The sequence below is a fragment of the Pteropus alecto genome, unplaced genomic scaffold, assembly GCF_000325575.1.
Source record: "Pteropus alecto unplaced genomic scaffold, ASM32557v1 scaffold155, whole genome shotgun sequence".
NCBI lineage: Eukaryota > Metazoa > Chordata > Mammalia > Chiroptera > Pteropodidae > Pteropus > Pteropus alecto.
In genome coordinates, this window is record NW_006438113.1 from 18466232 (window position 1) to 18488275 (window position 22044).

General features: G+C 32.8%; 1 protein-coding gene across 2 annotated transcripts in view; it reads right to left on the reverse strand.

Moving 5' to 3' along the window:
* REEP3 (receptor accessory protein 3) overlaps nt 1–22044 on the reverse strand; it is a 79719-nt gene that overhangs the window by 46512 nt on the left and 11163 nt on the right. For both annotated transcript variants that reach the window (XM_015592216.2, XM_006915592.3), the window contains exon 2: nt 1520–1592. In XM_015592216.2, the coding sequence (XP_015447702.1) occupies nt 1520–1592 (73 nt within the window). The remainder of the gene's footprint in view (nt 1–1519; nt 1593–22044) is intronic.

Sequence of the window (22044 nt, forward strand, 5' to 3'; positions counted from 1 at the left end):
CTAAGTAACTTCTCTACCTCTGCTAGATATAGTCTACCACTCAGATGGATTTGTATATACTTCAATTCAAAAATTATTTTTATATAAAAGAGAAAAAAACCTCTAAAGTTCAATCAAATGGGTTAGTTATAAAGGTATCAGGGCTCCTCTCCTGCCGAAAATGCACCCTGAACAAATAAAGAATAATCATCTGATCTCTTATCATTTGATGAGGCTATTATCCAAGATCCCTTACAAAGAATCATGGCTTTATGCCTCAAAAAACTGAAAACAGGTACTCAAACAAATCCTTGTACATGAATGTTTTATAGCAATACTATTCATAGTAGCCAAAAGGTAGGAAAAATCTAGATGTCTGTCAATGAATGAATGGAGAAACAATGTTCTATATGCATATAGTGGAATATCATTTAGCCATAAAAAGGAATAAAATATTGATACATGCTACAATGCAGATGACTAAATGAAAGAAACTAGACACAAAAGGTCACATATAATATGATTTTATTAATATGAAATATCCAGAAAGGGTAAATCCATACAAACAGAAAGCAGACTGGTGGTTGCCAGAGGATGGGGGGGAGGAGTAAATGCTTAATGGGTATGGTGTTTTAATTTTGGAGTGATAAAAATATTTTGAAATTAGAAGTAGTGTTTGTACAATCTTATGAATGTATTAAATGCTACTGAATTTCTCACTATGAAATGGTTAATTTAATGTTATGTGAATGTCACCTCAATTAAAAAAGAACCATAGCTACTGATATGCAGTTACCTCAGTACTGACTGTTTACTTTTGTTGATTAACCACTAATAAGCTATACTTCTACTAGTCTCTGAAAATTCACTTCATCACCAATTGTAAACTTAGGTGGGGAAGGCCATTTACTATTAAACAGTATGGATAAAATTGGAAATGATAACTTACAAAAAATGTATAAAAAATAAAAACAATTAGTGAAAGTAAAAAGAAAAATTAAGGAATAGGGTAGAGGAAACTGAAAGAGAAGAAACATTGAGGACTGAAGAGGAAATCGTTACAAATAGAGTCGGATTCAAAAAGAATAAAGATTGCAATTGTCAGTAGTGATTAGGTATCTGCATATTTAAAACAATTAGAAAATGAGAGAATACCTATGAAAGAAGAAAAAGGTTTTGGGGCTAGAGAAGTATATTCTCAGTGTGCCTATAAATTTACAAGGCTAAAAAGCAGACACACAATTAATCCCCCAACCTCTTATTACACTGGAACTTACAGACAAAAGAATAAGATATATCCAATTACTCATTTAGGAATCATACTTATTTAAATGCCAATAGACAATACACTTTTTTTGACATTCCACTTTAGAATCATATTGAAAATTAGTTTTTTTTAAAAAACTAAATTCAGAACTTCACATTTATATCATTTTAACCCAAAACATTATTCCAGCTGTTTGTAAAATAATGAATTTTTCTAGTCTTGTATATAATAGATACAATAAACTAAAATTAATCACTCATAATCTTTACTTACATATTCCTTTACGTTTTTTGTTTTCACAGCTTTGTATGAATAATATGCAGGATACAGCATTCCAAACACCAACCTAAAAGTAAAAAGTATGAGACAGCCAATCAAATAATGCTTTTAAGAACTCGTTAATATATCACCTAACAGCAAAGTAGAAAGTACGTGGAAAACACACAACAGTAAATTTGTACGAATGCAAATTTCAGTATATACTAAATCCATTCAGAAAAACAAAGTGAAAAAAATATATATATATAGATTTTTTTTACAAAAGATGATTACAATATTCTAGATACAGTTTCACTGGGAAAAAAAGAGTTATTTTCTAAAAATGGCCATTTAACACATTTTTCTTGTCACAAAAAAATTCTTTGGTTCCTTGAAGAACAATTAGAAAATGTAGAAAACTTAAAAAAAAAAACTGTCCCAACCCTACCAATAAAAGATAGCCATAGACAACAACAATTTGTTCTATGCAAAATCCTACTTTTATCCATGTGTCTTATAACTAAAACATAAACATGCACACACACATGCACATGCACACACATACACACACAGAATTTGTGGTAATGAAAAAGTAGTCCTTCACTCTATTAGTTTGAGAAGCATTGGTCTCTCATTATGACAGTGCCGTGAAACAGTAACTTGATATATTTATTATATAATATGTATTAAAATAACTCTAAGTATTTGTAAAATGACTAAATTACAAGTAGGACTTATTTTAATGCCATCTGTTAAGATTATTTCACCGAATTCCAGATGCAAAAATAGCAACATATACACTGTGTAATGCTATTTTTGCATCTGTCCTTTAACATATATATATACATATATATACACATACACACACACACACATACACAGGGGTTACAATTGGCATTTTCAACTACTGTCATGAAATTTTTGTCCTCAAATATTTTACAGTATTATCATTACATTCCACAGTAGATTGCCATCATATACTTAAACAACATATTTATAGGTGTTTGGTTAATTTCCAGGTTTTTCCTATTAAACATAATACCGTGAAAAACATTTCTGTGTACATGGATATTCGCTTCCTAGTTGTAATGGTGCTGCTTCAAATAGTACACACGTTTTTACCTATTACCAAAATGCCCTCTAGAGAGGTAGTTCTGCATTCCTATACACTGCTAATCATGGGTATCATCATTAAAACAAAGTTTGCCAGCTAAATAAAAAAATAATAATCTCATAAGTGTTTTAATGTCCATTGTTGAATACTAGTAAGTATGAATTTTTTTCAAGTGTTTACTGACCTTTTGATGCCTGGGGTGTATGATATCCTTTGTCTACTTATCTTTTTTTCATTTATTTTTAAAGAGAATCTTTTATTTTAAAAGTTATTTTATAGAAAAATTGGGAAGATAGCACAAATAGTTTCTATATACCCTACACTGAGTTTCCCCTATTAACATATTACATTAGTAAGGTACATCTGTCACAGTTGTAAACCTATATTAATATGTATGAACTAAATTTCATTTTATTCAGATTTCTTTAGTTTTTACATAGTGTCCTTTTTTTCTGCCGCAGGATCCCATCAAGGATTGCATATATACTTAGTTGGGATTTCTTGCCTCCTGAGCTCCTCTTGGCTATAACAGTTTCTCAGACTTCCCTTGGGAAATGACCTTTGACAGTTTGGAGTATTAGTCAAGTGCATTGTAGGAGGCCTCTCTACTGGGATTTGTCTGATGTTTTTCTCATGATCAGACTGAGGTATGGGTTTTTGGGAGACGATCACAGAGGTTAAGTACCATTTCATCATTTAAAAAAAGTTTTTCGATTACAGTTGACATTCAATATTATTTTATACTAGTTTCAGGTAAACAGCATAGTGGACATCTCATCATATTATATCAAGGATATATACTGTCAACATGACTCACTTTTGAAGTTAACCTTGACCATCAGGCTGAAGTAGTATGTGTTAGATTTGCCACTGTAAAGTTACTCTTTCACTCCTTTCCATGCTGTACTCTATAGAAGGAAGTCACTATGCACAGGCCATACTTTAGTGGGGAGTTATGCTCCACCTTCTTGAGGGTAGGGCATCTACATAAATTATTTGGAATTCTTCTGCATGGGAGATTTGTCTATTCTCCCCATTATTTATTTTTTCAAAGATTTATATCAATATGGACTCATTTTATACTTTGGGTTCTACTTCAGTAATATTTTATTTTGTTGCTGAAAGCTTTGAACATTGGGAGATCTTTCAGTTAGTTCCTGTGTTCAAAATACCTCTATAATTGTGAGGGATTTTTTTTTTTTTTTTGAATAATTAGTTACTTTCTGGCACTACATGATGCACCAGGCTCATACTGTGTACCTCCTGCCTCATTCCTAGAATCAGCTATTCCTCCAAGAAGTCTTAGTTCCTTTTATTAGAGGATGGTATTAAGGACAAAATCTGGGTGCTTGGTATGCTTATTGTTACTGGAGTACTACTTACTGATTCTAGGCCCTTGTCTATTTTATGTTAACCAATTACTATTATCTTTTGATTTTGTTTAAAAAGTTTGCTGAAATATAGATTGTATTATGTTTGGTAGAGCTGCCATAACAAAATACCACAGACTGGGTGGCTTAAAAAACAGATCTTTATTTTCTCACAGTTCTGGAGGCTAGAAGTTCAAGATCAAGGTGTTGGCAGGTTTGTTTTTTTCTGAGGCCTCTCCCCTTGTTCTGCAGATGGCCACTTTCTATGTCCTCACATGGTCATCCCTTGGTCTCTGTGCGTGTCCTAATCTCCTCCTTTTCTAAGAATACTAGTTATATTGGATTAAGCCCCATGCTAAGGACCTCATTTTAACTTACTTGCCTCTTTAAAGACCTTATCTCCAAAAACAGTCACAATCAAAGATACCATGGGTTAGAAATTCAACATATGAATTATGGTGGGGGGGGAGAAATTCAGCTCATAATACATATTGTATATTTATGGATATTTATATTGTGTTTCCGATTATATTAAGCTCTTTTTATACTGAGAGCAAGTAAATATCTATAGTTCTACTTTTAGTTCACTTATACTTTTTTTGGGGTGGGGTGGGGTGGGGTGCAGCAGTAAATCCCTGGTGACTTTTTTATCCTTCACAAAGCTAAACCCTGGGTTTGGAACTGATGTCACCAGGTCAGATAGATACCAACTCTTCTCCTGCTGGGGATTTTATTCTCACCAACTGGAAGCCATATCATTAACAATTTCTGCCTTATCTAACAATAGTACCCTGTGAATGCTACTTCACCAGAAGCCAACACCCAGACTCTGGATATGAGATTTTTAGCTGTGCCACAAAGCCCAGGGCTTTTCAATTTAACACAAGGCATAGAGGCTCTCTAGCTTAGTGACTTCTAAGAAAGCAACTAACCTCAAGTACCAAGGTATAAACAAGAACATAACTCCCAGGTCTGCTATATGTTTATCCTCACTGGTTATACAGATGTAATCCATCATAGTTACAGTTTACATATTTAACTTAATAATTTCAATTCACTTTGTATTTCCCTTTAGAATCTGGATACAATCAATGTAATATCTTCCACATTCCCATATAATCTAGTACTACTACTGAATTTAAATTCAACACAAGATTCTTCAGTTCTACCCCTGGATGAATCTTTGACTCCTCCTTCCCCTGCTACAACATCCTTCTACTGTGTATCACAGTCCTGTTGGTTTTTCCTTGGTGAGAGTCCACGTAACCATTCTCCTCTTTCAGTTTCAAACCAGCAGCTGATAATACATACATTTAGGCTCATGTCATCTCATTTGATTTACAAAATAGTTTTCCAAAACATGCCTCTGGCTCCACTGTCAGATCAATATTCTTGCAATACCTCCTTGCTTTAAAGACATCACTAGTCGGCATCCTCATCCTCTTGCCAACCAGTCCGCGCGCGTGTGCGTGTGCGTGTGTGTGTGTGTAGAAGAGAGAAAAGAAGGGGGACATTAGAACATAATTTGAAAACCACTACTTTATGTACACCATCTATTCCAACATGATTTCCTCAATATGTCTCTTGTATTTCTATTTCAATCCTGGAATGTCTGCTTCTTGCCTGCAATGCCTCCCACCTTCCTTATCTTTCCTACTTTCCTTTTCCTCCATTTCTTTTCTTTAATTAATTCACTCCCTGCCCCCACTAAATATCCTCCATAGAATTTTAAATTACATTTAATTTGAACTTTAGAATTTGTCAGGATTAGTCATTTTGCCTTTAGCATATTCTATTTTAAATTGTTTGATATATTTTTTGACGTATTTTTAAGCATATGAGTGACTTCTAAAATAGAATTTTCTTATATTATAGTAAAGATATGGTGTTAGTTGATACTATAAATACAAGTGCTTTGTCTTTATTTTTACACCTCTGTATTGAATAGAGTCAATACAGAGTCAAATAAATAAACACAATATTCCTAACACCTAACTTTTCTAAGAGTAGAGAACGAGGTATTTCATTTGGAACATGGGAAAGATTTAAATGTCTTAGTGAATATTGGGACCATTTTTAAGGACTGCTACTATTAATATTATAACTTATTATTGCTCCAATGTGAATATTACTGAGTAATTTATTATTAACATCTGTAATATTTTATAGGTTTATTTTTTTTGGTTTATTTTTTTAAATATTGGGTCCTACTGTAGATGTTTGCAACCTGGGAGGTCAGGCATAAAGCCAAAGCATGAGCACAATGCATAAAATCAAATAAAGTTTATTTTAGAAGGCCACCTACAAGATAAACTTAGGGTTTATAAAGGAAATTAGTTGCTACAAATAAAATTCACTTATAAATTTGAATACTGTTTCAGTTATAGAGGCAGGAAGAAATAGTTACTCATTTCCTCTTAATCTTATTTTTGCCTAGAGAGAGAACTTTGCCAAAAGACTCAAGACACCCTTCCCTCCCACTAAAGTAAAGCTGCTTATAAGAACACTAGCTATATTGAAAAACTTACACTATTTTTAAAAAGAAATAAAATTTATGGGAATGTAGTAGTGGAAATGGTCCCTGTATCATTTTTCATACATGGAAAATACTTAAATTAGCTATTTTCTGGGCAGATGTTCAGATGCAATGTATCCTTCACCAAAGTTGTTTTAGAAAATAATAAAAAGCAATGTTTAAAGGTAAATCGCAGGGGCAACTAGTAAGAGTGCTCTAAATATTAGAATAATGTCATTTAAGCATAAAAGTTATCAACACCATTTTATAAAAAATTGATTAAAACTTCTTTTTGTGATTAAAATCCTAAAAACAGCTCACTGTAGAATTTTTGGAAGATGTAGAAGAGTATAAAAAAGAATAAAAATCAATAGTAATTCCATTACTGAATGAACCATCTTTCTTTTTTGTTAAAGGTTATTCCACACGCATACATTATAATTTTTATCAAACTTTTCACAAGAGTGATATTATGCTCTCAAATGCTTTAAAAACCTTGAAAAAGCATCAATAATAGCTTAATAACAAAAGTGATCAAGGTTAATTCACATTTAAACAAGTTATAAAGAACTAATTCCAAGGATTTAAACTTTCTGCTTTATAAACTATTCTTATCACTTTGAAAAAATAAGAACAATGAAATATACATAAGTAGAATAGTATTTATATAAGTCCCCCTATACCTATCACTTAGTTTTAAGAATTATTAACAGTGATCCATTCTTAACATTTTGGTATTACTATTTTCAGTTTTTTTCTATAATATATTTTAAAACAACATAGTTTAAAGATAATATTTTCGAAATATACTTCATAACATAATTTACGCATAATTAATTGAAATCTTAGAGCATACAGATTTTTACTCTGCCCTTTCACTAAATGTTATATTATGAGCATTTTTGTATATCTTAAATATTTTTAAAGAAAATCATTTAACAGCTACATAGTATAATAGTCCCTCATATGGAGGAAAATATTCAAATGGTTTCCTATATGTTTACTATTTGAATACTATGATGAACAGTCTTTCTATAATTACTAATAACAGCAACTAGTTATAGACATTTTAACTACACAGGATATTAAGCACTTTCTGTGTATCACTTCATTTAATTCTCAAAATAACACTTAGAAGTGCTATTTTCATACCTATTTTACAGATGTGAAGACTGAAGTTTATAGAGGTTAAGAAACTAACCCAATATCATACACCTTTCAAATTTACTGGCTGGATTCAAGGCCAGGCACGCTGACTCCAAAATACATACTTAAAAACCATGTTTGTTTTCGGATGACATTATACTAGAAGTAGAAAAACTAGGTTGAAGGGTCTGAAATTTTGAAGGTCTCTGATATATATATTACCAAACTGCTCTTTAGAAGAGTAATATCGATTTATATTCTTATAAGTTATGTATCAAAATAGCCATTTGAGGACTTTTTAAAATAGAATAAGAAAAAAATGTCAAACAGATGAATTAAATAATCAGTAGGCATTTTTTCAACAGATGAACTGGTTTCCTAAGATATGGATTAGAACAATCATGTAGTATATAAATTGCTACTAAAAGAAAAAAAAATATGTTAACATTTAATTTCTGAACAATTTGAATTTCTCCTAAAATTGCCTTTAGATTACAAATTCCCTCTCTAATAATATAAAAAGTTTAAATTGCAGTTTATTAAAAATATAACAAATAGCTTATTGCTGATAATAAACTATATAATACTAATAGGTAATATGACCATACTCATATAGAAATTACTTGCCAAATTCTCTTTATTCTCCTGCTTTCAAAATCACGCTAGCCCCCCTCCCCACACACACCAATTATAATTTTGCCATTCTAATGCACTAAAGGACAAATACCTCAATGAGACTAGCAATTAAAACAGGATAACTAATGTTAAATAACAAAATAAACTATAGGATCAAAATGCAGAATGATGAAAGACGGATGTACCAGATCATTAGGATGAATTAGTCATAATTAACAAGATGACCATATACTACACTCTCAAAGAGAAATACAAAGTACAATACTCCAGGCCCTTCTCAAAGAGTATAAATCTCATTGCCTGTAATCCAGTTTACAATAAAGACTGTCTGAGACTACTGAAATTTACCTAAAATATCCTGGCATAAGGATGGCAAATATGCAGAGATCTTTCTGCTATGCCCCATCCTATGGCTTAGAGATTGCTAGTCATTCACTGCACTCTTTTCTGCCCACCCTGGTCTCAGAATCTTTGTCTACACAGACCATAAACTCAATGAAGGGTAGGAGATGAGTATGTTTATTTGCCACTTTTTTGGTCTGTCTTGTTCTAAATCTTTATTCCTCTAGGAATTTGGATCAAGCTTGACCACCAGGTTATAGTCCTAAACCATTATACCTTATTTTTTGAGGGTAAAGTCATTTTAACTGAGTTGCTTTTTAATATTACATCCTTGTTTTTTCTTAAGTGTATTACAGAAATTGCCATATGAAACCCGCAGCTATAAATACTAGATGAATCATGTTAAGGGCATTGTCTATTATATTGGTATCCCAATATATGAAATTTCATGTGTGAGATTTGGAATTCAGTACAATGCAAAGCTTAGCATTCTCTGTGAAAATGCCGTTCTAACTAATGATAATTATTCCTCCCCACACCCGCCACTGATTGCCAGGAAGCTCATATGATAATCTCTTCTTCAATTACATCAACTGATAGGCCTCACAATTGGCATATTTATATTTGTATTCACCTGATTGATTTTCTAGTTTGATTTCTATTTTTTTAGTCCTATTTTTCTTCATATTTTACCGTATACACGTGGCAACAGATTTCTCAAATAATTTGAAAGACTATGACATAAATAGTTAAAATGTAGTAGTCACTGCAATTAAGCACAAAATTCACCTCTAAGGCACCAGAGAACCAAGGACATTTTTTAGTTTAGGTAGCTATAACTGGTGGTTCCCCAACTTAGCTTCACATCAAAATCACCTAAAGAGCTGCTTCTTTAATATCATTTTTATTGTTGCTCCTAAATGTAACTTAATTAAACAACAGAATAAGGTAGAAAATGCAAAGTAAAAGTCTCCCATTTTGAAATGATCTATTTCCAGAAATAAGCATGGAAACAATTTCTTGGATATCTTGCAGTAAAATAATTTAAATAGAGAAAATATTAATAACAAAAACAGTAAATACTCAAAACCTCATCATTTCCCAATTATTTTACTACATTTTGCTATACTCTTAAAGCCATTTACATCTATACTATCCGTATGGTGGTAATACTAAGTATGGTGTGTGTGTCTCTTCCCAGCTCCACATTCAGTGACATAACACTGGTTGCTTGAAATAGGCTATTATTATAGGGAGTATGTATGTCATAAATTAGCAAATGATATGAATTGGTCCCCTTTCCTCCAGTTGTTATGCATTACTGGCATACCACTGCCTATATGCTTTTTAGTCAAGGGAAATTATAGTATGCTTCTGTCAAGAGGACAATAAAACACTATGTAGAAGAAATTCACAGAATTTAGTAAATTTAAAAAGATAGGTTATGATGGTAACCAAGTTTATAAAGGGCTTCATGTAAGATAAAGAAGGCACAAGTTTTCTGCCCTGTATCACAGTTCACTTTGATTCTGTTTGAATATTAGGTCTCTAATATTAACATAGTCTCTAATGAATTTGAAAAACAGAATCAGAATCTGAAATAATAAGGAATCACAGAAATAGTCTATCTTATAATGATAGTTTTTTGACTTTTTTCTAAAGCAGTATTTTTCCTTCTAAGGAAATCTTTCGTAGGAACCTGAATAAATAACAGACAAATGAAAATTAATGAGACAAATGCAATTAAGTTGTCCTTAGAGAACTGAATTTCATTGATTGTAGAATCCTCTGAGGAATCCTAAGCCTTTGAGAACTATTTGAAAAGCATCCTCTATAAATGGTTCATTAGCTCCCAAACATGTCTGTGTATAGGAATCAATTAGGAATGAGAATCTTTGGAAGTGGGACTCAAGAATTTGAATTTCTGAATTCCACATTTCAACAAACTAAGGTGTGACAGTATTATGCTTACTTTGCCTTTTGATTAAAACTTATGACTGAGCAATATGCTGTCAGTATAGTACACTGGTTTCACTTTAATTGGATTTTTAAAAGTAATGAAAAATAACTATAGTTATCTTGACTTGCCAAACTCCTTACACACTAAAATAAATGTAAGCAGTCATAAGGGAAAAAGAGTTACTCAAGTAACAAAATTTAGAGTAAACTCAAGTGACAAAATTGAACAAATCTTTGCAAATAATGAATTTCTTCCTGTTTAAGGCCAAATGATTACAACTGTTGCAAGGTCTGGTGATAACCAATGTACCTGCGAATACTCTCCCTGCATGAGTCATTATGCCATGGTTTGAGCAGCTATCATGAAGCAAAAGTCCATGCCGTGATCATTGCCAAAATAATATGTAACTTTTGACTTATACGAATTCAAGAAAAAGAGATTTGTTGCTAAGAATCTCTGCTAGTAGAGAATTCCCATTTAGCAAAACAACAGTTCAGTGGCCTTAAAGAAAAATACGAAAATTACATGCAGGAAGAAAAAGTCAAACCCATGAGAAAAACTCAAATCCTGAATTCTGTAACCAATGACACAAGTTTAAAACTGCCAGGGAAAGAAAGACAGTAAAAATTCCTTTGAAAGAATTTATACATGTTTTAATTATAGTCATCAGGAGCTATGAAGCTTGGAATTTTCATGTTGTCAGAGCTCAACTTCTAAATTTACTCCAGAACTTCTAATTTCTACTGTAAAAGGAAAGCTAAGATAAAACTAGGGGCAAGAATCAATCCACAGCAAATCAGACTATATTTCATCATCCTTTTATTCTTTCCCCAGCCACGCCCCACTCCCCACTACCAGGGCTTACCATGCGGTAGACTAAACCATAGAAAAATGCTTAAAAAGAATGCTGAACTCAATACAGAGTACACTATAGAATGAAGGGCTACAAATGCTTGAAATACTCAACACCACATCTTGTGGGCAAAGTTCCACAGAATGGCTTACACAGCTAAAAGAAGATGATAGTTCCCACAATCTACAGCATTTCCCAGTTTACCAGGTGTAATTTTTTCCATTCTGACTATCGCTACAAATAAGAAACTCACAGGTGGGGTCGGTATTATTATTCTATTTCTACAGATGATAAAGGTGTAAGGCTCAGGGATTAAAATCTTATGAATTAAGCACTCAGCAAGTGCTGAAGCCAAAACATAATAACTTCTAACTTCAAGACCTGTGCTCTTTCCTTTATATAAAAACGAAACAAAAATTTTGTATTTCATATAATGTATAACTCATAGCACACGGATCCTCAATATTAGTAGTCGAATGAAGTCAACATTCAGCAGTTGCCTAAGTAATTGTAATTGAGACCTGCCAACATACTGTCATATACAGTGTAAAGATATCTGAGACCCATTTTTTGATTGAGTGCAAAGTCTACAAAGAGGAATATCCACAGCTTTAATCAATATTCACACAATCTCCAATTCCTATCAAACTGGTTAGGTGGTTATACTTGATGGAGTTAAGAATTACTCATATCATCTGATCAATCTGTCTCGTGAGTTATACTTAACTTAGAAAAATTGTTTTCTTTATTTCACCCCTAAAACACAGGATCTGTTTAAACCCGAATTTACCATTAGCTCCATCAACAATGAAGATATTGAGAACTCAGTTGTAATCTGTTTTAAAAAAACCTTTTAATGAAGAAAAATCACACACAAACCACATTTTGAAAATGTTGAGAAAATTTTCTCTTAAAATACATGCCTTTACACAAATAAAAGATGAGTAAGCCATAAACATGGGTTCTATAATATTCTGTGCAATATATTCACTACCACATGACCATGAAGTGAACTTCTCTGAATTGAAGTCAGATCAAAAATTGCTGCAAAGTCCTCCCATCAGACATTCATACCTACTGTATACTTCAAGTTAGAGTCACATCGCAGATTAACACAACTCTTTAACCAGCCAATCTAAAGTGAATTTAACATTCTGCTTTCAAATAAATGAATTTTTTAAATTCCTGTTACCTTAAAAATAGCTTTCACTGATGGCATACTATGTGCCAAGTACTGTATCTTCTAGCACAACAGTGAACTCATCATTGCTTTTTAATTAAAACCTAATTTGTGATGCTTTGGAAGCCACAACATTCCATTTTCACATTTCTTAAACCACTTCCTTTAAATTTTCTCATGCCACTCTCTAGGGCTAAAACAATCTCCCTTTTTATGATGAGAACCCTGCATATTATTATCTTTCATTAATGAGGTTGAAAGAAGGTTCGGGCTCCTTATTTTACATAGAAAACAAACAGTAACATAAATAAAATTATAGAAATACCCCAATCAGAACATAAAAACTAAACATTGTAAAAGCATTTAAAAATATTCTCTATGTTTTTTTCTCTTGAGATTAAATTGATTAAATGTCTAAGTACTTGCTTTGTATAAGTAAATCAGAAGGGGGGTGGGAACTTTATACTATACTGGGTAAATCATCAACAGAAAAATAGAACAAACATGTGCCACAAGAACTACACACCGCCACCTAATTTAATTCTGATGTCAGTAATTACAGCACAAAACCAGCATGCTTGCTAGTTGGCACTACCAAGCCCTCTGCCTCTTGTGAAACATTTACTGATTGTTTCACGAAAAGCAGTTCTGGATGACCCTACTCCCACACTTGAGAGATGGTACGATCTCCACCAATTCTGACTATGTTGTTTTTCTCCCTAAAAAAAAAAAAAAAAAAGTGATTAAACAAAAGGCAGCTGATCTATCAACTGAAAAGACAGGAGTGTTAAAATTTCCCATTATGTGGGCACTGTTCTATGTTAAGGAGACTGAAGAGAAATGACAATTGACTGCAACGTGTGATCCTTGTTTGGATTCTATATTAAAAACAACAGTGCAGCTATATAAGGCATTATTAGGGTGATTTGGGCAATCTGAATATGAACTGTTCTTTAGGTGTTAATATTTTATCAATGTTATATTTTTTAGATGATAGCAGTTTTATGACTACATAAAAAAAAAATGCCCTTGTTTAGGAGATAGTAATTAGAACCAAAAAGTCATAATGTCTTAAGTCTTTTCTTGAAATGTACATCCCACCATTCAATTTTTAGGCCAAATTTGCACACTCCCAATTTCTATTCAATCTAAAAAAATTAATGGTATAAAATAAAAAACTAGGAAGCTTTAATTCTTTCCCCAAAGATATATAAAGAGAATGGAAATGTGGTTCAGCATTACATAATGTTGCCACCCACTCCAGAAACAGAAATGAGCACCTAGCAACAGCAAAGGGTCATCTCAGGAGAGTGCTGATTGCTCATTGGAGCATTCTAAACACAGATGCTTTTCCATCCTTATCATTTCCAGTTCTTGCTAAACACATGCTGGTTACCTTGGATCCCAGTGCCATCTAATGAAAACCCCTTCCTCCTATGACAATAACTGCCACTCATGGCAGCCTCTACCTTTATGTTACATCTTTAAGAAAAGGCAAAATAAATTTTGAAACAATATATGAAAATATGTATTTTGTGGACAGAATAGTCTCTGCATTCTTCTTCCCCAGTAATCATATTTCTTTTAAGATATGAAACGTTAGTGTTCCTCTTGATATTTTTCTGACTCTGTCAACCTCCCCATCCCCAACATCACAGGTTTCAGTAGATGGGCCAAGGCATCCAACTCTTAATAAAAAGTGTGCCTAATGTTGTTTATGTTTATGGATGGTTATGGTAGGAAAGCTTTTCTTTAGATAATAATCTCGATGTTCAGGAGTAGGTTTTTATTTTCTTTAAATGTATACCATTCTAATTTAAAATTTGAACAATCTCCAATTTGTAGTTCATCTTAAAGATATAGTAGTACAAATAAAGACCCAGGAAGCTCTAGTTCTTTTCCCAAAGATATACAAAGGAAATGGAAATATGGTTCAGCATTACATAATGTTGCCACCACTCCAGAAAGAGAAGTAAGAGAACCTTTTCCTAGGTTTCTTGGCTATTTGAATATGTCCTTCTCCTCTTTGGTGTAAAGTCCCTTGTCCATTTTTTTTAAAATATATTTTGAATGTGCGCCATTTATATTTTCTCCCACTCGACTTTCTTTTTTACTCTCTTAACAGTGTCTTTTGTTTAAAAGACGTACTTAATTTTAATTTTGTCTTCTCATTTATGACTATTGCCTTTTGTGTCTTGTTTTAAGATTGTTTTTCCTTATTTCAAAGTCATGAAGACATTTTTCTATTTTATCTTCTAGAAGTCTTATTGTTTTACTTTTTACGTGCAGTCAGACTGGAATTGGTATTTTTGTGTATGGTATGAATTAGGGGCTATGATTATATGGATATATAGATATCCAATAATTGATCATTATGGTAAATAACCACCTTTCCTCAGTGCTCTGTAGTGTTACCTATCTCATAAAAAAAGTATCCATATATGGATGGGACTCTTACCAGACCCTATGCTTTTTCATTGGCTTATTTGTCCATCCTTGCTCCAATAGCACACTGTCTTAATTACTATAGATTTGTAATAGATCTTGCTATCTGATTAACTCATCCCATTATTAACTCATAATAATAATTAATTATTATTAACTCGTAATAATAATTAAGTAAGAATAATTATTAATTAATAATAATTAATTATTATTAACTCACAATGATAATTAATTATTAATTATTAATAATGATTAATATCTAATTATTAAGTATGTCATCCCACTAGTTGACTTTGTTATTCTATTTCAAGATTGCTTTGCCTATTCTTGGTCCTTTGCATTTCCATATACATTTCAGAAATAACTTGTCAATTCTCTTTTCTTCTCTACTCACTCTCTAGGTGAACATAACCAATTTCATCTCTTTGAATATCCACAGCCAATCTGTTAAACAATTCTTTGCATTACATATTTAAAATAAATCCAGAATCTGACAATTGCTACCACCTGGTCCAAATCACCACTCATCTCTTATTGGTTTATTAAAATAGCCTCCTAGACTCCAAGCTTCCATCCTTTTGCCTGCACAGTCTATCTTCCATGGTAGAGAGATCTTTTAAAATAAAATTTGATAATGGTACTCTTCTGCAGAAAACCCACCTCACACAGAGTAAATTTCAATGTCCTTAACAATGGTCTATGTATCTGGCCACATTATTGCTCTGCCCCAGCAAAGCTGATCTTCTGTGCTGAGCAGGGCCCCACCCTGGAGCTCATGCTTGGTTTACTCACTGTGGGAAGCTCTTTCTAGTTTCTGCACAGCTAATGTCCCTACCTCTTTCAAGTCTTTGCTCAAATCTCAACTTCTCACTGAGGCCTTCCCTAACTACCACATTTAAAATTGCAAGTCACTCCCTAGATTAAATAACTCTATTCCAAACAAGATACTTTATTTTTTAACAGAAATACAACATGCTAAAGTATGACCCTTAATTACCATAAGTAATTCAAAAAGCAAAGTTTCATTTTTTCCAAATAGCCAATCTTTCTTCCTTATATTTGTTAAAAATAAGAGAGCCATAGAAATTAATCTAACACATGAAAACTAGCACAGATCAGCAGATGATAGCATCTTCTGCTGGCCATTGATCCCCTAGTTCTCTTTTTATTTTTAATTTTTAATGTGTGAAGAAAGCATCAGGTAAATCAAATGGTCTTTGCATTACTAGCATTTAAGTAACTGCATACACATACAGGGATAACTAGGATGCTTTCTCAAAGTCTTAAAGTAGTGTGGTATTTTTCTTCCTATAGCAGGTTTATCAAACATCACTTTCTAAATTTCTTATGTAATGTTTGATTCATCTTAGAGAACATATATAATATACATACAAGTTATGACATCTAACAACACATGTGAACCAAATACCCAAATTAAAACGAGAACGTTGCCAACATCTTACCTACCTCTGTGTTCCTTCTCTATCTAAAGTGGTCTGACCACTTAGTTCAACACCTTGCAGTTGCTGTTGTTGTTGAAGCTCACCATTCCTTCCTCTCTAAACCTGTTCTTCCTCTCATTTCTCATCTCACAAAATGGTGACACCTCCCACTCAAGTAATCCAAGCCAGACATCTGAAATTCCTTCCTCCTCCTCACATCCAAACACCAAGTTTTGTCAAATTTCCCCCTTAAATCTCTCTCATATCTGTCCCCATGTCCCAAACATTTACCACAGCCTTAATTCTGACCTTTCTTATTTTTCATGGGGACTCTCTGTCCTCATGACTTTCCCCAGGTCCCCTGTTAATACCATTATGTAAAATCTTTCAACTGTCTTTCCTGCTTTCTCAATAAACAACTCCTTATCAGGCTACACAAGGCTAGACCTAACTCATCTGACTTCTCTAATCTCATTTTTTTGCATCTCCAATGATACTGAGATGTTACTGTCATGTTATTTTGTTTCTATGCCTTGGCATATTTTCCCTCTCTGATTGGGGCCTCTTCCCAAGGAGGATAACTTCAAAGAGGGAGTTGAAAGGCCACTTTTCTCTTAGATTTCCTTGCCTCCCCAGGTGAGAAACCCCTCCTCACTGTCCTCACATCTGTTCATACTTGATGTGACACCACTAGCAGTGTGACTTTGGGCAGGTCATTAACCTTTCTGTGCCTGTTTGCATTTCTGTGAAATGCAATAATAACAGTGACTACTTTGTTGAGTTAAGCCATATAACACTGCCGGGCACATAGTACACAGTTCATAAATATTAACTAGTATTCTTGTCCCACAGTATTATGTTCATGGTCTTTCCCATCTGCTGTCTCTGTGTTGGGTGTTCTGTCAGGACAAAAACTGGGCCAAGTTGAGTTCTGCATCACCAAGTCCTAGAATACTCTTGGATACACAGTAGGTACTCAATAAATATTTGCAGCAATAAGAAATAAAGAATCTTTATAAAGGCAGGACTGAAACTTTTGTACACACAACCTAATATAGAAATATAGCCTAGCTGAGGTCAGAAAATGAAAAAGTGACAAAAGAAGTTGACAAAGTGCTAAATATTCACTCTGACAACTATGATTTTATGTCCTTTTAAAAAATGCAATGGCCATTTAGGATTGGAAATTTATGACAGCAGTAGCATTATATCCTGATGGGTTAAGTGTAATTATCACTTAGTCAAACATAAGTATCAGCAATTTTGTCTCAATTTGACACACAACAACATCTTTTTATCATAATGTATTAAACCATAAAGTCAAAAAAGCAGTAACAGAAGTCTAATTTCTTTCAATAGCAGAAGTCCCAATGTCAATATACATATAAAAATGGCTACATTTCCCAATGTTATATTCGTTTGGATTGATGGTTGTTTTCTTTATTTCTCATAACATCCTGATTTACTCTCAACTTGTTTAAAGTGTATTTGTTTCATTAAAAAAATTATTTTCACAGAATGTTTTTGTTATTGGTTGATGGCCAAAGATTTACCTTTTATGTATTTCCCTTATTTTTCTTTAGCACCCACAGCAACATACTGAACAATACCAACTTTAAATACCATATAGCTTTCCTCGGGGAAGGGACATAAAAGAAGTTGGACAAATTCCAACAATTTCTTTTTAAAACACACACACACACACACACACACACACACACACACACACACACACACACACACATATCACCTCCAGAGAAACAAGATTAAAAAATGAATACCCCTAAAATCATTGTTTGCTAGAAATAGTATCGTAATAAATCATGTATGCCCAGTTTTGTCACTCAGAAAAAAAATCACTTTTAGAAAATATATTTCTTCATCCAACTGTTTAAACCTGTTAAGATTGTTTCCTAAAAAATTTACCCTTTAACAATCAAGGCAACCTTTTTAATAAACTACTTTTACCAGTAGGAGTCATGATCATCTAAGAACTGACAAATTTCCTATTTTCCTCTTCACTTAGAATCAGTTTTACTTTCTTATTGACCATAAAGGTAACTTATGACCCTAGAATTTGGGTCAGTTTATAAAAGAGAGAAAAGGAAAAAAAATTGTCAAATACTTATAAATGACACCTGCAAATTTTGTCATTCCACCATCCAACTGAAGACTTTATGTTTACCAGTACTAGAAAAAAACTTTAATGCACCAGAATCCTTCTAATGCATGAAATGGCTTTAAAAATAATTCTAAACAATAGACGCTTGCCATGTGAACATAATAATAGAAATATTAAAGAAGGCCAATGTCCTCTTCCATGTATAACAGAATCGTGAGGTATCATGTTTGTTTTATTTTGAAGCCACTAAGTTTTGGGGTGATTTGTTATGCAGCACAAAATAACCGAAAGCAGCAAAAAACTCCAGGTGGCCTTGGTGGCAGTGGGCACAGACTCCCAAGGGCATGGAAGTCAGGGGCTGAGCAACACTGTATGATGAAAAGCTGGGGAGAAATGATGGGCATAATGAAGCATAGAAGAAGACAGCATTAATGGCACAAGGAACAGCTAGAGCAAGAGCACTGCAGGGCTGCAGGTAGCGACTGACTATATGTGTGCATCCTGTACCCTTGAATGACCCCAGAAAGATGGAAGTGAATAGCTGAGGTCTTACCTAAATTAGAATTAGTAATTTTTTAGACTCACACTCAAATTGTTAAAAGTGAGTTTACTTAAGGTCCTGTAAGTTGTTGTCCAAAGAATATTAACATAACAACAAAACTGATAAATTTCAGAAGTCTGTTTTTCCTCATCTTCCATTTCATTATAATTCTAATAACATTTTACAAAATGAATGAGGTAGTATTTTATTGTGTTTTTAACAGATATAATATCAAATGCTTTATCTTCTTTCTCACTTGCCTAACCTATGTCCTCTACTTGGCTATTGTTTAGGGTAGTCTCACTCAGTAAATGTTACATCTAGACATCGAGACAACATTTTTAATGAAAGGGTTGCAACTCTGAAATAGTAATCCTTGCTGTAATGCAAATGGCTTGTTTTACGGAACAAGGACTGTTAATATATTTCTTTATAGGCCATATAGGTAGGTATAAAGGACATTCACTGAGAATATTGCATTTTTGCCTCTTAGCAACCTCTCTGAGTTAATTAAGAGTAGAATGGTCTCCATTTTAAGGATAAAGTCAGATCATAGGACTACTATGAAGTAGTGAGGTCACTTGTACTGACTCAAAAGAGTAATAATGATGATGTGGTGTTGCATTTTTTGAAACTCAACTGTGTGAATTAGAAATAATCAGACATAAAAATACTGATATTTTTGCCTTATGCAAAAATTGATATAAATGTGAATCCAAAAAGTTGTAATTTCATAAAAATAATTTCACAGCTGGCCAAGGAAGGAACTGCTGCTGCCACAAGACAATGCCACTTTAGCTGTAAAAAAGAAATATCATTTATCCTTTATTGAGACATCTTTATTATGATCTTGAAGAACTTAAAACTTCATATAAAATGCTACCAGCTAAACTTTAAATAACTAAGCACTTAATTATTTTCCTAGTATAAACAGGGAGTTCATCAGCCTTAACTAAAGACTTCTCTGTATAGAATAAATATGTTAGAATAAAGACCATCAATTTCTGGTAGATGGTTGTACTTCTTTAGCTAACAAATACTGCTTATTTGGGTTTAAATGCTACCACTGTTATTGTTCTAATATAGAACACAAGGAAATTTTATTTTGCTTTGTACATGTTTCGCTTTCATCTGTTTAAGAGCAATGAAACCCTCTTAAGTAGGCAAACTTTAGGGGTCTTAGGCAAATCTAGAATCATTTGAACTACCAGAAAAAAAGAACTTTATGAAGTTAAGGCCATAAGATTACACATATGTGCTAGTATTTCAGTTTGTTTTGTACACACAGTAGCTATTCTAAGAATAGCACGCAAAAGATTTCAGTCATGTTTGGTATTAAAAGTTTAGACTATAAAATGAAGACATTTATTTTTCTGAGGGAAATTATATTAAAACTAGTCATTGATTTAAATATTTCATTTTAAAAAGCAACATGTTTAGTTGCTTAAAGAATATTTTTAGTAGAAATGATTTATATTTATTATATAAACACTACCAAAAAGTATAAATATAAAACTCAACCCCAGATCCAATGACCAGAAATAATCAGTTATCACATTTGATGATCCAAACATTTCTTTCCATGTTATTAGTAGAGAACAAAAATTGACAGAAAAAGTATGTAAAACTGAGATCTTAAAATATATGGAATTTAAAATAAAAACACTTCAGAGCGTAGGGAGAGTGGGGGGAGGAGGGAGGTAGATGAGGTATAAGGGGTCAAATATGTAGTAACATTAAAGAATAAAAAAATAAAATAAAAACCCTAAATTACATTTTGCTTAAATTTAACATAAGTAAAACTGAAAGAACAAAATTTTACTTAAATAGTAGAAATGTCAAGACCTAAAGTAATCCTTTAATTTTAAGAAAAGGATTATGAAAGGCTGTCATTTCAACTCTAAACAGCATCTGTCTTTCTGCAATGAATGATGAAATTTGCCCTGATGCTTCCTCCTACCTCCCTAGCCCCTCCAGATTTTCATTAACTATAATTTTTAACCAAGTCATATAACACAATCTAATATACAATGTTAATACTATGGAAACGTCTAAATGCATGAAATGACTTTGAAGGATTTAACTAAAAATAAACACATATTCCATATTGACAAATTTTACAAATGATCTTTTTAAGGCAGCATAAATGTATACTGCTGCAAGTGTGCTATTCAGCTAACCTGACAAATGTGATATTTTGCTGTTTGCTAGACTTTGTTCACTTGCTAGCTGGGAATATGAAATGCATTTCCAAGTTGAATTTCATGAAGTACTATAGAGAATGTTGTAATAAAATCCAGACATTCCTTCCACTACATTCCTTTACTCTAATACTTCTGTAATTCAATCTAAGACCAATCAAGTTTGTTTGGAAAGATTACTTTATAGAACACTAATGTTGCTTATTGCTAAGCTTCAGCTATTTTCTAGGTATGCGGATTTCGTATCATCAAATCACTGAAAACCAAAGTAAGGATATTTTACAATTTTTGTTTCCTTGTTTTAAGAAGGTAACAATATTTGGCAGCTCGATTCTGTGATAGTTTTCTGACACTATTAAAAAAAAAAAAAGCCTACCAGGTTTTCTATCACATAACCTTTAGTGTAATAGTTTCGAACCTGGTTCTGCATTCTAATCACTTGGGGAGCTTTTAAAAATAAAGATGTTCAGGCCCCATTCCACAACAATTAAGTCGAAATCTTTAGGAATGGGGTCTGGGAAAGGTGTCTGAAAAGCTTTTAAATACATTATAGTGCTTTATGAGTTCTTATTTCAAATGAAGAATCCAAGGCATCTCTATGAAAACAGATACTCCTAATTTATCATGTGTTCTGTTACAGTGAAAATAACTTTATTAAGATTTTTAAGAGGTG